Raw genomic sequence first — 18,029 nt, 5'->3', positions numbered from 1 at the left:
AATGAGCTTACCCAACTTCTCATGTGTCTTTTCATGACTTTTTTAAGTTCTTCAAAATTCAAGTTTTCCCCTCTTGAAAACGGTCAGGTAAGTTTTTCTCATTTTTATTACAGTAATACTAATAGGCCTATTATGTGTGTACCGGTATAATAGGCCTAACCAATACAGAAAAAAAAAAATAGTAGTTGCACACGTAGGCCTATTCTTTTTTCCATGAATCGATGAAACCCAAAAAGAAAGAGGGGTCGGGGTCCTCCCCGGGAAAATTCTTAGATGGCGTGAAATGAGCTTTCCCGACTTCTAACTTTGTAACACTGTAACAAAAGCAATTTAAGCTCACGGGTCCTGAAAAGGTAGGTCTATAATTTTTTTCAATTTGCCCAAAAAAGGGGGAAGGACCTCCTGACCCCCTCAGATCCTCTAATGGTGATATTTTTATACTGTATTCATAATTAAATACTGTATATACTGTCTCAATTCTTTGATTTATATTTATAATTAATTTTTGTATATACAGTACCGGTATTGTCTTTATTATTTAGAAATATTGTAAGGCTCACATACAATTTGGTTTTCGAGCCACGACCTGTGACCAATTTTTTATATTGATGTGTTTTTTTATAGGCCTATGCATAAAGTGAAATACGAATATTGAACTGTCAAAAACTTAATGTATGAGGCGGTACCATTCGTACCAGATCGTCCAAGTTGGTATCCGCGAAAGTGGTTCTTGTTGTTTCCGCTCGTTTCGCTGGAAGCCAAGCATTATCTTATTCGACTGGTTCATTTCGTTGAGTACGAATTTTCGTTATTATTTTCATTCGACTGGTTCGTAAAATAGACTTCGACAACGAAAATTAACGAAACCAAAATGCGTTAATCAGCATTAAATTATGCACGTGACCAAAAAAAAATTGCCGATTGGTCAGTTTAGCAACAACATTTGCGTTAATATAATTTAGATTAAATTTCAGAAAATAAAAATTATAATATTTACTTACAATGAAGTCAAAAAATAATTGTAGGCTAACAGAATTCAAAAACTGGATGAAAACATTTTTTTACGAAAAATATCGCGGTAACTATGCAGCCATTTTGTTTTGTCGAGTACAGTATTTATTAGTTTCTATTCGACTGGTCGTCTTCGCACAGCGCGCAGGTGGGCTTGGTTTAACGAAGAATGACCAGTCGAATACGGCCAATCATTGCGAGAGTGGGCTGAGGCTCTCATTTTCACTGTCAGTGGGCCGTGCACGAAGCGGATGTCATTCGTACTTCAAACCGTTTGAACAGCAACCTCAACAAACTTGAACATAATGAGCTATTTTATTGTTGAATTCATCATTCTTCTGCCGCAGATGCTGTGGGAATTTGTGCGATCTGGACTGAGGTTGGTATTACCAGTTTCATGGATTGCAAAGTCCGTGGTTGGTGAACGTGTGCTGATAACCGGCGCTGGTGGAGGCCTAGGGTATCAGATAGCTACAGAATTTGCCCGAAAAGGCGCCGAATTGGTGCTTTGGGATATAAATGATGAGCTTAATAGTAAAACAGCGGATGCTGTTGAAGAACTCGGAGCTAAAGTGACCACTTTTAAATGTGATATTTCAAAACGGGACGAGGTCTATTGCGTTGCAGAAAGAGTGAAGAAGGAAGTGGGGGAGATAGATATTCTGGTAAACAATGCAGGAATTGTGTCTGGAAAGCGATTAATGGACATTCCGGACGAAAGAATTATTAAAACTATGGAAATCAACAGCTTAGCTCACGTGTGGGTGAGTACAGTATAGTACTGTGGAATATTTGTAATTTTGAGCAGTGGGCAGGTTAATCCCAGGGGCAATGGTAGATCCCCAGGCTGGGGGAATTGGCGTATCCAGGGAGTTGTTGTAGTGATAACAACTCCCTGGCGTAATCTAAGAAGAGTCTTGATTGAAAGGGAGGGGGGCTGATGGGGTAAGGGACATTGTGGATTGCCACTCCTGCCACCCTGGATCGACCCTTCTGTTTTATGTTGAAATCATTTTTTTTCAGAAAAAAACTGTTTCTAAAATATAACTGAGCCAAATTAGGCACTCCAACAAGCCACAATTTCTCTTTTTAATGATTTTTTTACAGTAATTCATTTCTTTTCTTTTTATTTTAAGACTTTGAAAGCTTTCCTACCCCACATGATGGCAAAAAATCATGGGCACATCGTAACCATCGCAAGTATTGCCGGTAATTTTGGACTTGTTAGGCTGAGCGACTACTGCATGAGTAAGTTTGCAGCTCAAGGCTTTCACGAATCCATGGCTCTGGAGATGGTGGCTGAGGGCGCCACAGATGTGAAGTTCACGGTGGTCAATCCATACCTCATCACAACAGGAATGTTTGATGGTGTCAAAATAAAGTGCGTATCTTATAAGTTATAGATACAATAAAGTGTGGACGTTCATATCCAGGACATTTTGTAACCACAACATTTTTAGCAAGTTATGAAAAAGGAAAAAAAATGTCTATGAACAATTATGCTAATAATCTCTTAGGCACACACTTACATGTGAGTTTTCAAAAAGTGAAGTTTTTACATCTTTTACAATGTAGGCCTACTGCCTATGATGAGTTAGCATATGAAATACAATATTTTAATTACTTTTTTTGTTCAGTATATATTCAATATATATTATTAGCTTTCAATTAAAAAATAAGTTATTGTTCACCATTCGTTGTGAGAATATTAGGCTACAAGTGACTAGCGTACCTAGTATGTTATTTAGGGTTTCAGGTCACACAAAACTAACCTACTGTAGTCATCCTGAAGACCGAAACCAAAAACCAATAAAAAGCAAAAAATTACAATGACAAAAAAACTTCCTAATAATTCTGACAAAAAAACTTCCCAATAATTCTGACAAAAAAAATATGGATCGAATATTTATGTGTGTAGTACACCTTTATCTCGCTTGAGTACATTTTCAGATTTCTTTGTTATGTGTGTGATTTTCTTTCCAGATATCCATTCATAATTCCCAGCCTGGCTCCGGAACAGGTGGGAAGAAAAGTAGTGAATGCTGTGTTGACGAATCAAGAGGTAGTAGTGCTTCCATGGAGTATGAATTTGTTTGTTTATCTTAAAAGGTATGTTGGCCGATATTAATTGTATCTCTTATTTTATATAGACTGTGGGTTGAGGCTCCAAAATCGGCTTAGTTTACGAATTCTGTGACCCACCGATCCGCGCTACTTGGCATTCGCACAAAAATGTCAATACTATTTTATTGAAACATAATATAATTGTCGGCAATCGTAAATTTGGGGAAACTGTAACCAAAAATGAGAATATATCTTCAAAAAAATAATGTCGTTCAAGGAAGCAGTACCCAATCACAGCACACTTACCATACCTGTTAAGCATTGATGAGATGCTATTAGCCAATCACAAACGTTCTTGTAAACTCGGTAACTAATGTAAACAATGTCGCGAGGAAAGTGACAATGTGTAGCAATTTGGACGAAAGTTCTCCGGTTTTAGTGGAATATTTCAATATGATATAAGTATACCAGCCTTTAAATAAAATACATTGTAATAGTTGTAAGATTTTAGAGGTAGCAAATTGCATTTCCCGTCTTCTGTCGACTGTCATACCGTAGTTTTTTAAGCCAAAGTCGACCGTGCTGTACTGAATGTGTATTGTATTACTTATCGAGGCCTACATTATGCATAGTAGGAAGGGCAAGAAGTAATGTTCATCGACTTTGAATGAGACAGGAAATTCCTGTAAATATATAATATATTTTGATTCTATTTTGTTTTTTTTTGTTTTTTTTCTATAATTACATTTTAAAAGAAAACTGAGGCTGAATTACTTACTTAAAATAATTAAGAACACATTGAGGCTGATGTAAAATTTAAAATGTTTTTATTTGCATGCAATGTAAATAAATAACATTAATCAGTATTTCTTGCCATGCCTGTTGATTTTTGTTTAACTGCTTGAAGACCTTGATAATATGGACTGAATTAATGAATAAAAGTAAAGCAATTGATGATTCCAATAAGGTGAAACAAATAAATTTTTAATATACCTCAGTTCAGCCAGTTGCATCCACATCAGCACTTTCATTATCTCTCTGATCACTCACTGGGTATGTACATTTAACTACACAACAGTAAACACAAGGTTGAAAGAAGTTTATGACAAAAATCTGAACTTTTATATGAATATTATTGAAACACTGTAGCACATCATATACCTACACAGAACTGCTTTAAACATAGCTGAATATAGAGTTCAATCCAATCCACTTATAAACATGTGTTAAATATTACAATTATATAATATTATCAATGTAGCCAACCAGCATAAACAATTTAAAAGAAACTAGAAATAAGGAAAGTTTTGCTGTATTCATTATCATTTATCAGCAAGAACTGTTCTGTTATTAAATTTATGATGCTTTTCCAGTTGGTAAATAACTATTAAACTAGAAATATGTGTTTAATGTCTTTTGTTAATAAACTCCGTAAGCATCATAGTGAAACTTATACCCAATTTACATGGCTTCCTCCTCCCCCCCCCCCAACAATTTTCTAGAAGTACTTCAGGCAAAAAATAATCTCTTGAAATTGTTCCATCATTTGTCATTACGACAATGAATAAACAGTTAAGTCTCTTATATTGTATGTCATCAAATTTATTTCATGGATTTTTTTTCCAGCTTCATGCCTATTCAAGTTTTATTCATGATTTCCAAATTATTTGGAGTTCTGCACAGCATGGATGAATTTGTTGGCCGCAGCAAAAAGGATTAAATTTAGATTGTCAAGAAATTAAAAGAAGAACAAAAGCAGCATCTATTGATGATTAGAAATTTAATATTCTGTACAGGAAGAGGAAATAAATGAACATTTGCTTCTGCTGCGAAAATAATTGTGTACTGATTGTTGAATTGCATACTGAATAAAAAACTGCCAACTGATTAATTGTTACACAGGTTAAATAAGATCGGATGATAAAAACCAACAAATGGATTTGTCCTCTACTGTTCCATGAAACTTAACAAATAATTGCATACTAATTAAATTGCATACTAGATGAAATTAGATATTGGCTAAGGCTAGAGTCCTGCTACAGTGTCAAGCCTGGATTGACTCGGTCAAATTGATAAATTTGTAGTCAAGTAACCTCTGTTGACTTATGTCTGACATGAAATCACTCTCAACTTGGCAATGTACCCATATTCACCCTGTGTTTACATTAGTACCTTCTCAATCCAGCCAACCAATCACTAGCAACACAATGTTAAAGTATCAAGATTTCTGCTTGCTGAGTTACAGTGGTCAACTCACAATGTCCAAAGTGTGTGGCATACTGGAATGGTCCAAGAAGAACGTAAGCGAAAAATAAAATGTTTTGTCTAAATGTAAGATGCTCAGGGCGCTTGATATGTGGACTAGGAATTCGATCAATGACTTTCTTTGCAACTAAGGGTCCCTTTGTGTCTGTGCTATCCGGTAACCCGGTACCCCGGTACCAGCAACTCTCGTCGTCCACCACAGGTGCTGTCTGTTCCAATAATTATGGATTGTTTATAAAAGATTGTGCTAAAGTTTTATTTAAAAAATTCTTTGAAATTATTTATTTAATTCCTTAACCTTTTTTTGACCAAACAGTAATTAAAGTGTTAAAAATATGCAGACTATTAATATTATATTTGTAATTTCATGTTAAATTGAGCCTGGTAATTTTTTTATACACTGATATTTTAAAACTGTATATGTATTATTTAAAATGTAAAATATGTGCGATATCACTACAGGTATTTGTTTTACCTTGGCTAAATAAATTGCTTACAAGGTGGTATGCAACTGATTTGACTCCCTTTATATAGGAGTACAGTATTAATTGTAGGACATGGGCGGAGGCCCATGGCAGCAAATTATAAAATACTAAAAATGACCATTACGTTTTCATTGGAATAGGGATTTAGATTTTCTCATTTTCACAATGCCCAGGCCAAACCAGCTTGCGCCTCTGTAGGATGTGGCAATAAATCTTTACCCACATAGTGTCATAGATTTTTTTTTCACAAAAAGCAGTTGACTTGCTTATTTTTGTCAGAAATCATAAGCTTAAGTGTAGGCCTACTATTTTACTTTCTGAAAATTAGAAGCTACTTTGTGTTTACTTCTTTTTGTCAGAAATTGTAAGTATACTTTTTTGAAAGTGTTGTTTGTGTTTCTTACAAATAGTAGTAATCTACTTGGTTGCATTATTTACAACAGAAGTATTGTAAGCCACTTTCAACAATAGTAATATTTTCTGACAGAGAAGCAAGGACTCCTTTTGTCATTAAACTGACAAAAGGAAATGATCAATTTTAGACTGAAACTCAATGGATTTTCAACAACTTTTTTCCAAAGTTTTAGTTGTGAAATACTTCATACATTCAGATTTTGATTATGTGGCAGCACAACAGTAAATAGCGTGAAATGTTAATTATGTGGATTAAAGAAAGGTTTGCATGAACACCACAGGAAAAGAGATAATCAACAACAAGCTAGTAATTACTTTCATATATTATTTTGATCAGACAATAGTATACCTTGGCAATATTTCTTGAATGTTTGCATGGTGACTAAATATTAATAAAACAACTAAACTTCTGGAACACTATGTGTAAAAATATAGTGAGAAAATTCCACCAGTTTGTTGTTTAGGTGAAGCTGGAACAAAAGTTAACCAGCATTATATGTAACGTAAGTTAATGATTTCTCACTTCATCCAATGCCCCTTCATTCACAATTCATATTTAAGGTCAACCACCTTTTTCAACACTACTGATGACACAGGTAATCTCATCGAAATGCTGAGATGGGTCTTAAGCAGATGGGTCTTAAGTACGTTCATATTTTTACACGCTGCATACCAAAAACCTAATAATTATAATAATATATGCAATATTCAGAGCATGTTAATTGCAGCTCATTTTGAACTTCAAATAAAATACGTAGAATGACTGTAAGAATCAAACACATATGCTGGTACATAGCTGTACTGGGTAAAGATGCAATATAATTTAAGGTCTAAAAGATTACTATAGTAAGGGTACCAATCAAGAATAGCACTTTATTAATACAGTATTTTTTCCACTTTTCAAATAAAAAGGATAGTGAATGGAACATAGGAGCACTAGTTAATATACTAGAAAATTATTCTTTTGGGTAAAATCAGTATGCTTACTTTAAACAATAAGTTTACAATTTAAAAGTAGAGCATGCTGGTTTTTACCCAAAATAATATTTTTTCTATTTGAAAGGGAAAACCAGTTTTATCAACATACTAGGTAATAATATAATCATTATTAACACCAAAGAGTTATTGAATAGCAACATTATTGCCCAATACAGTCAAGCATCAGATGCTTTGTTAATTCATTGTATTGACTGAACTTAATATTTTGGTTGTCATGGAGGTATAGATAGGTCCATGTTACAGCTGATTATTAGCTAGTCTAGACTCATGCTTTCATCCTCATCTTTAGGTGGATCTACGCTGGACTCCTCAACTGCTACTTTAGACAATGCTTTTGCAAATGCTTCTAAATCTACGAAAAAAAAACAAAAAAAAAACAAGTATTATTAATATAATTTTTGAGTAATTAAATTAATATTGATATTAGTGATTAATGTGTCTATGTTTCTTTTCTGTGTAAATTAATTACATTATTATCATATCTATAACATAGTGTAAATTAATTACATTATTATCATATCTATCACATAGTGATAAATCCAGCAAAGATAATTTAATTATTTTTAGTCTTCAAGGTACAGAAAACAAACACATACTGTAAATTGGTAAAAATTCGAAACCAACACAAAATAAAATAGGACAAAAAGCGAAAAAAAATTACTGTCAGATGGCTCCTTGTGGTTGGAATAATACATGTAAACAATTAGGAATATTTTCAAAAATTAACCAGCGAATGAGGGGCACAAAAACACCATAGCCTTAAAGAGCCTAAATAATCAAGAAAGATAATTATAAATTGTATATAAATTAAAAGTCAGAGCCTTTCATGCTCTATTACTAAGTCTCCTCAGGAAAAAAAAAATGAGAGCAGGGTTGTGTATTTGTCAAAAAATATTTGCCAGTCATTGAAATGAAAGCATCATAGCCACTGAGCCATAACTAGCCTGCGTAGGCAAACAATTACATGTGTGTGTGTATAGATGACGTGTTTCTTCCATGCAATAATTACAAAAAAACACATCTATTTGAAGGCAAGAAAAACTTCCTTACCTCCAGCAGTTGCAGCCTCTGTGGCTTCCTTGCCAAGACCAAACTGGGCCATCAGTGGTCCAAGTTGCCCTGACTGAAATGCTGCTGAGAATACTCCAGCTGCCTACAAAAAAATTACCAAAAAACCTTTGTTCCTATTGCAATGAAGACTATAGATTTTTTTTAATACATTGATTCATAAATTCACTGTCAGCTGAAAATAATATTTTCAAATAAAAATATACTTTTCTTACCTGTTGAAACTGAGGAGACTGGATTGTGGTTGATATATCAGCAAAATCCCTTGCCAACAACGTACCCCCCTCTGGCAGAAATGGTTTCAACCGCTCTTGAACCTCCTCATTAGCTAGAATTGGTGCCATGCTTTCATGAGTTAGCACCTCAGAGAGATCAACTGAGTAAAAAAAACATAGAAAACATTATTCACTATCCTTTGATAAATAAATGCAACAAAATATAACTGCTTTGAATTTACTTTTAGAGACCTATCTTGATATATTATTTGAAACCCAGAATTTCATTGCCACTTCAAGACTTGGGTTACAACTGGGACAAATATATAGATTAAGGAGAGACTTTTTTTATACTTTGTTTCGCGAACTTATTTTTTTACACTTGCTATTAAGAACACAAAACCCTTTTTGCTTATAGAATTTTCTTGCACAGAAATCCCTGTAAAAATGTAACTTAAAATAAATACTATCCTCATTGATGATAAATGCACAAAAAAATGATGAAATCAATACGTACCAGATGAGGCCTGTTGCTGTTCAGGAACTAAAAAAGAAAAAAAAATAATGAATTATTACTGTTAAAATTTATTTATTATAGTATATGTATAACAAACATGTTCAACAAACAACTGAATTTTCAGGTAATTATATTCAGTCTTTTTGAATAGGGTCAATTTATTGCAAACCACCTAATTTTCAGTAATGTGTGTGTGCTGAACCATGATATCTTTAACCTTAGTCACTGGTTCAATTCCATTTGCCCAAGTTTCAGCTAGAGGGCTAAAATTCAAGTTTCAGTGAAGCACGGTCTACGTTGAGATGCTTAAGCTGTTGGTCCGATGTGCAATAGGCCTACGGACCACGTGCACATAATAAGAGAACACAGTACACTCTTCAGGAAAAAAGCAGGGGATTGTCTCCTGTTGTACTGCCAAATTCTTCATGGGTTATCCTTGGTGCATTTCACACCAAATGATCCGACAGTGGCGGATTCAGGAATTCGAAATACAGAGGCCCAGGGAGGGACTTTCACAGATGTAGGGTCTGGACCACCTCAGCCCCACAACAGTTGGGCTTTCGATAATAAAAATTTATGATTATGGCGACTGCAGATGGCCGGAAATGGCCCTCTCAAGACTTCAATTTGAATATAATTTTCTTTTTTCCCCATTTTAAGAATAATTTTTAAACATTTAGGGATGGAATCCTATCTAATCCAATAAAAATGACTTACTATTCATCGTACTCAGGATACTTTGAAGATCGGTTAACTGAATTGACTGTTGAGAAGATGAACTAGTTGTGTCAGGCCTAGCCCTGGATGATGATTGGCTAGGTGAAGCACTTGCAGGCACAGCTGGGGTGCTTGCTGGTGTTGTTGATGGGACACGAGCAGAGGGGCTGGAGTGCGAAAATTATGGTGTTTTTACATGCCTCAATTGTATAGCAATTTTTCAATTTCTTAAAGACTCTTAAAATTGTCTTTTACAATACAGTACACTTCTATACCTAAGGCTAGCCTTTTTTTATACCTTGTTTAGTGAACCTACCAACTGCAAATATTGATGATTTCAAATAAAAAAAAACTTTTATTTTTGACAAATTAGTGCCCCTGCTGCCACTGAAGAGTGAAAACTTCAGAAAAAAATAAAAGTTTATCCTTACTTTTATTACGCCCTCCGCTGCCTTGAAATCTCAAAAGATAAGATATGTATTTCTTCCTAATTGTACAAATTTGAAGCATTTAACCATCCTATTTTACATTCACCAATAAAATTTTATTTTCATTTTTTCCTGTGTCTGGATGATTTTGGCCAAACTATTTGCTAAATAAGAAAACTAAGTTTTACTTTTATTTTTATTCTGCCCTCCTCTGATATCTGATAGTCTTTAAAAAAATAAGTATGCGAAACAAGGAATAAAAAAGGTCTCGGCTAACCATTGTTTAAAGGCAGACTTCCACTGCAAGGACCAACAATAAATCATGCGAGTACTCTCTATAAGTACTTGCCGTAAGTAGTTCTAGTTTACCGATTGTCAGTTGGCAATCTCAGCAAATTGCGTCGGCCTTTGGCTACCACTGTCTGAGTCTGTCTTAATATGTCTATACACATTTTACTTAGCTGTCGCATGCTTGATTTCCTCTTAACTTTTTGTACATCCAACAAAAACAGAAATACTGCTTGAATGTTAAAACACTTACACTGACTGAGTAGTAGCTGGCCTAGCGGTACCAAGCATACTGCCAATACTACCTACATGAGAAAATAATTGTGTGAAAAGTGAGAAATACATTATAAAAGCTAAATTTCCTATATTAAAATATCATACAATAAATTGTTTCAATAACCATGGCAACTTTCTACATACTTTAAAGATGTATTGTCCCATGCAAAATAGCAAAAAGAATCATAAAAATAATTTTTGAAATTGTGGCAAAGACAAGCCAAACCAGTCACTCGTCGCAAATCGTGTTTCAGAGAAAATGGCCAAAACATGCTGGAATGTCAAATTAAAAAAAATCTATTTTATTGCACTAAACTAACCTTTATATATCTACACATCATTCTATGCTGTTGTTTTCCCCATTTTTGAATGTTAAAATACTTTTTAAGGATTTAAAGATAGTTTCTGCATGAGAAATGCCTGAAATCATAAACTTTGACAGCTAATTTCTCATATATTGTTCTTTAAACAGCTGTGTGGTTAAACGCTTGTAACTTCATAAGGAAATGTCCGATTTGAATGATTTTTTAAACATTTTATAGCTATTATTTTACTCTCTAACACTGTATTAATAAATCAAAATCGATTTTTTGCGACGAGTGACTGGTTTGGCTTGTCTTTGCCACAATTTACTTGCCCATTTTGAAGTAATATAAAGTATTATCAACTTGAACATAGAATTAGTGTATTTAAAAACTTTTTACCCATCAGTTTGCAGTGGAAAATGATAGAAACACTTCCAGTCACTGGAAGTGTTTTATTATTTTTATTATAATTTTATGGTTTCAAAATCAGGGTGTACATTTTTTAAATTTAATAATTTCTATGCTTAAGTTAATCATTTGTATGTTACTGCAAAATGAGCAAGTTAATTTCAAAAATTACTTTTTATGATTTGTTGACATTAGCAAGGGACAATACATCTTTAAATATTGATATTCAAAATATAAAACTATGGCAACTGTCATGCTACTTGATTGATTTGATCACAAAGTTATTCCATCCAGGGGTGCTAATGTGGCAAAAGTCACTTGTGGGAGATCTTGTTAAATGAGCTTCTTCATAAGCATCAGCACTAACTTCCATGAAACAATTGATAATAAAGTATTAAAACATGCAAATATTATGAATTTTTGGAAGATGAGAAGGGTTATTATTTGGGAGATTCTTGCGAAGTTTGGGAGGCTGTCCCGATTTTCATGGCTTGTCGCTTGCTCATGGATGACATGCAATAAAACAACTTGCCTCCACTGCCACCAGCAGATGACAACAACTGCAACAACTGCTGCTGATCCATGTTGGCTAGCAGATTCTGCAGACCACCATCAGCTGGAAAAAAGAAAACAACCTTATGGTATAAAATCATGAATAGTGAGCCCTCTACATTGAATTAATAGTGGGCCCTCTATAGTTTTTTGGATTGGAAACTTTAACTTTTTTTCTATAATTAATAAATAATTTTTAATCCAGTTTATTAAGATCATCTTGAATCTAATACTGTAATCAATATAGGTTTAGAATTCAGGTAACAAAAATCATGACATCAAATTATGATATTTTCAGTGAAATTAATTTCATTGCTTTGAGTGGAGCTGTAGGTCGGAGGTTAAGCTGAGTATGTATTCCATTATTTTATACTGTACAGTAGATGTTTGATCCAACGACTGAAGTAAAAATGTGGAGAGCATAGGAGAGCTGGAATTATGCGTTGTATATCTTACCTCCATGGGATCCACCAAGGGCAGCTGCCAATTCCGGAGGGATCCCACCTCCACTTCCTCCTCCTCCACCACCACCGGATGATCCAGGAGCAGGTGGATTGTTCAGCATCTCATTTACTTTACGGCAATTTTCTTCATCTTTGTCGGTCTTTGGTTCCTTTGATTCAAAGAATTGAATAATAATATACAAAAAAATTTGTATATCACTCAAAGAATATCACTTGAAAAAGCTATGTGCAAGGTTAGGCAAAAACAAAGATGCCTTTGAAGTCTAATGTGTTCCCCGCCACCAAATGCTCATCAGGCTTAGTTTACCACAAAATTGAACATGGCGAAATGCAGAGCACCTTCTTTGCTCACAACTTACAGTTAATCACTAAGGCTGCGCGATCTTTTCCACCTTGAAGCTAGTACATTTTTTATCTTTCAAGAAATACCAAACAAAATAATATTTTCTACAAAAAAGATTTTCAAAATTAATGAAACATTTGCACCAGCTTTAAAAGTATGGTATATTTCAACTTGAATTTCCATAGATAAAACTCAATAATTCTAATTTTAACAGATGTTAATTAAGGAATGATTGACAATTATAATAAACAATGTCATTTTCGGGTTAACAAATGTTAATTATTTGAAAATTCAATCTAAAATCAGAGTAATTTTCAGTTTTACGCTGCCTTAGCTTTATAGTCTAACCAATCGATCTTTAGACAAAATTATAATGAACACAGAATTAATTGTAGCAGAAATATTATGCGGAATATGTTCCTGAAACATACACTTAACATACTACTGTAAAAGTAAAAAAAAATTCAATTAGGGGAACATTGTTAATTATAAAGATATTTAATGAGTTAAAATCAAATGGGTTATCGCACAACTGCTGTGTTGAAGCGTATAAACGCATGTCGTGGCCAAGTTGTTGCTAACAAAAAATGTGAATAATAAGATAATACGCCTGCACATGATCTAAAGACGGGGAACACATTGGTTTGTCACGCCAAAGGGATCTGTTACCGAGTGATCTCCTTCTCAATACCTCCATGGTTTTACCAAGCTGAAAAATCCAATGCCAACATGCTTCTCAGTTAAACATCCTGAGTCATTCACTCATTACACAATGGAGATGTCACAGATTAGCGCCCTCAATATTGATTTTCACAGCTTGGTTAGATTTACTATTTCTTGCAGTAAAACTAACCGAATCAAAAAATCCAAGTGCAGACAGCGTTAAAATATTTACTAATTGGAATGTTACCTAAAATCTCCTCATTTTTAAGTCCAGTGCAATTGCGGCCTAAGTCGATCGGACTGCCACTTTCATTGTTTTATAGTTAAAAAAGAGCTTTGGCATCTAAATCTTATAAAAATTTTCCTACATAAACAACTCCACTATCTGCAAAATTAAATGGATTAATCAATATTAGTAAGCAATCTGGCACCAGTGCAGACTCTTACCTGTAACCAAAAGAAGAATTTTTTTCCAGTTTTGAACTTGAGGATGTAGACTCGTCCAGTTGTGCACTGATTAATTCTCTTAAATTCACAGTCATCTGGGAAAATGATAAGATCCTAGATAGAAAAAAAAAACAGAAGAAAACAAAGGTTGGTGAAAAAAAAAGAGCATAAGAGTACAGCATACAGTATATCATGATCTCCTAATCAAGTTCAGTTAAGTCATAATTCTTTATTGTGTTTCTATTTCTTATGCCAACTTATACATTTACCGTGGGACTCTCAGATAATTGATCATTTGCCAGCGAGTAATATACGGATAAACAAAACTCACAGAATTCAAGGTTAAAGACTTATAGGTACGAGCCAGCCAAAATTATGGGCATGAGACAATTCAGCACTGAACATCCTGTCACGGAAGTGAAATGTCCTGTCGGCCAAAAGACGTGTAGGTAAAAGTGCATTAACCCAATTCAGCCAAACATGTTTTTGTCAACAAAAGGCCTTAAGAAAATATTTATATAAAATGCTTTTTGATTGGTTAAGACGTTTTCTTCTGGTCAGTCAGGTAACTCAGGGGTCGAAGTAGTATACCATTTTGATTTTTTCCGAAATCTGTCAACATTATCAGCTTTTGCAAATTCCATTAAAATTTGTTGTTCTTTCCAGAGAATTGTGAGTAATATTTTTCAATTTGTTACTATTATAGGTAGTATATCTAAGAGTTAATTTGCCAAATATGAATGTAATACGAGGCGTAGCAATATTTTTTTTGCCATAGCAAAATCAAAGATCAGCTATGGATCGGCCGTCGTGTACACATTATCGCGAGGTAAACCATAACGATCTTAACGAAAGTTCTGCATATAAACGGCAATATTTTTGATGTAAATAAAATAAACATGTGTTTAAAAAGTTAACTAAATGATACTTAAAGATTAATTCTGGTAATATTTTTGTCATATATCTATATTTATGTATAGTTTTTATTATATTATAGTTTGTGAAATTTTATACACTAAATAAAGCCTGTCACAAATTGCGCCAACATTTTGTCAGACAATGCAATTACACTGAGAATGTGACAAGGCTTGCAAGCACAACAAGCCTTTTTTTATGACTTATCTTTTTATGTATTTATTTCTTTAAATTTATTTATTTATCTATTTTCATTTTTTTTTTAAGAATTATGGGTTATAAATTTTCGGGTCATTGTGTATTAAAGCCCCATTCCCGGAAAAATTTCAGTTTTTAAGAAAAATCTAATTGTTGTATAATGTTATAAAGATTTATAAATATAATACGGAATTGCTAGTTTAACTGAATTTAGACATTCCTAAGAATGAAAAAATGTAAAATAAGACTGAAATTTGATTTTTTTGTGTTCCACACAAAAAATAAATGTGGATGAATTTTTCATGTTTGATTTTGCGATAGCTCGTGAGAAGAAATATCGTAGGCGCCGAAAACATTAGCCTATCCAACGCTGCTAGGCTTGGCCTAGCCTTACCTCGATTTAGGTTCTGTTATCGAACATTAAAACAGCCGACATGATATTTTCCGTTGCTAGTATTGACACTTGTGAAATATAATATTTCATAGGAATTATTTCAAATTTGTTAAAAAACGGATTCTGACTGAGATTTTGACACTTAAACAAACATATCTCAGCCTTTACCAAATGACCGCCTTTGTGCGAGATGCAAAGTAAAAAAACTAATCTCATTAGAGAGGGCGCACTTTATTGACTGTATAAAGTGTACATAAAAGCAAGAGTATTCCCAGTGGATGCGATCTACAACCTCTGAATTTGCCTAGTAACGATGAATTCGTCGAGAAAATGGTAATATTTTATGAGAAATAGTCTGTATTTCTCTTTTTTTTTTTAATTCTTTTGCATAAAACAAAAATTCATGCCAATATTTTTCCATGATTTATAATAATTGGAGTAATGCAAATGCATATTTTCTAAAAAAAGTCAGTTTTTAGTGAAATTTTGCCGGGAATGGGGCTTTAAAGCTACATGACCAATATAATTTGCAGAAAAAATTTCCAATCAAAATGTACACTATTTTTTAGCATTTACAAAAAGTAACAGCAATATATGGCAAAAAGTGACAGAAATATTATTGTTAACATGCACCTTGCCCTTGCTATACACACTCGGAAACTTCAAATGTTTATAAAACCGTAACCAGTGGCTCAATTTCCCTCAAATAAAGTTTTTTATGATACTGAGAATGAATAGGCCTAGTTTTTTGTGCTATTTTTAGTGTTTTTTTTATATTCAATTTTGTATTTATCATGTGGTGCCTATCTGAATGAGGGCTTCCGTTGGACGAATTATTATCGGCTACAAATTTGTAAATATTAACAATTATTATTATTATCGGATTCTGTTTGTCGGTAGGCTAGGCCAAGGTACAGCAGGCCTAGGCTAGGCCTAGTCGCCTACCTAGCCTAGCAGTACCTACTGAGTAGGTCCTAGGCCTATATGTTGTTTCAATCGTAATTTACTCTTCTAGTTTACCTAAACTACTCCACAAATAACAATTAAGATCTAGGTCTATCTCTAGTTCTACTAGAAAGCTAGACCTAGGACCTCCTAGGTTGGCTAGTACTAGCCTGTCCCTGGACTGGTCTAGCCCTAGGCTAGCATCAACTCATCAAAGAAAGGCTGACTCACATCCTCGACACTGCCAGTTGACCGATCCTTCCAGCAGAAATGTATAAGAGCATCTTCCGAACGATAAATATAAACAAGCCCTTTTCGCTTATCTGGATTAACCATCTTGCCTTTCATGTACATTTTACCGGCCTTGAACTCGACCAGGTTTTTGCTTGAAGAACGCGTAGAAGCGCTACCAAAAAGTGCTCCGGACGCCATGATGATGATTTTTCAGATTTCTGAAAGATTGTGTGTAACCTTTGACCAAAGCCGCCCTTTGACCCATTATGATATGCAAATTATGATTTTTGTGTTTTTGATGATTTTGATGTATATTTATGGGACTACCATATATATTCATTGCCATTTGCTTTCATATGAAGATTTTCATTGTATGATGATCGTTTTTATAATATTTGTTAGACTTGGTTATTTTCGTAGGTCTATTGATGATTTGTATATGTTTATCATATTATAACGACCGTAATAAATAAATAAATAAATAATAATAATAAAAATAATAATAATAATAAAAACAACACAAACAAAACAAAATGTCCTGGTATTTTTTCTTGAATTTTACAGGTACAACAAAGAGAACGAATTTTCGAAATCATAATAATATAAAAACTCTATTGAAATTATAAAGGGCTCGTGTTTGACTACGTCTTCCTTTGTTTTTAAAACACTAATTAAATTGTAATCATAGTAAAAGTAATCATTCTTACAAACTACACTTTAAACATGTTAGCGAAATTCGTGTGTCTATATCCAAATTCAATGAAAAAGACCATGAGATGACAATGATTAAATTACAATATAGTATCTAGCCTGGGTTCCAGGCCCTAATTTTAGGTTACTCACTCTTTATTGCACTTAGTGCGCACCATAGCTAATTTAATTGGCGTCCCATACTCGATTTCTTTTTTTTTCTCCGTCTATCTCTAAATTAACTTTCTCGTTGGTGGCGCTGTCCAGAATGAGAAAAATTGGGATATCGTATGCATGACTGATTTTGTAAATCACGTGATTGGCTAACTTCATGCATATTAATCAATCTTCGTAAATTTTCAAAATTGAAGATGCGGATGTCTCGACTAGAACAAGCTCCAGCTCCCTTTTGGCTACCTCCTTGAATTAAAACAGTTAGTATAACAGTTCTGGCCTGCTGAGAACGACATGGACTGATAACCGTAGGCTATACTATGAACCTTGCTCACTGCTAGCTGCTACACAGATTTAGGCCTTTAGGGTAGAATATTGTTAAAAAGGTAGGCCTCTGTAAGTAAGAACTTAAAAATACGCCAAGCCTCTACTACGTACTAGTCTAGGCTAGGGCCTACTACTCCTGATCCATCCAGACGAGGCCTGAGCCATCTTCCTGGAAAGTTAAGGTTTTGTTGTATTTGTATGGTATGCCATCTAGTCTAAGCTT

At 33.9% G+C, this 18,029-nt stretch overlaps 2 protein-coding genes across 2 annotated transcripts; one reads left to right on the top strand and one right to left on the bottom strand.

The window, feature by feature from the left end:
• Positions 1 to 1,144: 1,144 nt before the first annotated feature.
• Positions 1,145 to 5,846, top strand: LOC117117268 (epidermal retinol dehydrogenase 2-like). The gene is made up of 4 exons (XM_033261522.1): positions 1,145 to 1,775; positions 2,148 to 2,392; positions 2,995 to 3,120; positions 4,702 to 5,846. The coding sequence occupies exons 1-4, from the start codon at positions 1,317 to 1,319 to the stop codon at positions 4,793 to 4,795; spliced, it is 924 nt and encodes a 307-aa protein (XP_033117413.1). The 5' UTR covers positions 1,145 to 1,316; the 3' UTR covers positions 4,796 to 5,846.
• A 698-nt stretch (positions 5,847 to 6,544) lies between these two features.
• LOC117117266 (proteasomal ubiquitin receptor ADRM1-like) lies at positions 6,545 to 16,846 on the bottom strand. The gene is made up of 10 exons (XM_033261520.1): positions 16,613 to 16,846; positions 13,930 to 14,043; positions 12,469 to 12,625; positions 11,993 to 12,076; positions 10,725 to 10,776; positions 9,756 to 9,922; positions 9,039 to 9,065; positions 8,522 to 8,682; positions 8,289 to 8,391; positions 6,545 to 7,590 (listed from the first exon to the last, which is right to left on the bottom strand). The coding sequence occupies exons 1-10, from the start codon at positions 16,811 to 16,813 to the stop codon at positions 7,493 to 7,495; spliced, it is 1,164 nt and encodes a 387-aa protein (XP_033117411.1). The 5' UTR covers positions 16,814 to 16,846; the 3' UTR covers positions 6,545 to 7,492.
• Between the last annotated feature and the right edge of the window lie 1,183 nt (positions 16,847 to 18,029).

Source organism: Anneissia japonica, unplaced genomic scaffold (genome assembly GCF_011630105.1).
Source record: "Anneissia japonica isolate Jap-2015-1 unplaced genomic scaffold, ASM1163010v1 scaffold288014_len389662_cov180, whole genome shotgun sequence".
Taxonomy (NCBI): Eukaryota; Metazoa; Echinodermata; class Crinoidea; order Comatulida; family Comatulidae; genus Anneissia; species Anneissia japonica.
The sequence above is the reverse complement of the archived record's forward strand: the minus strand, read 5'-3'. Positions and strand labels throughout refer to the sequence as shown.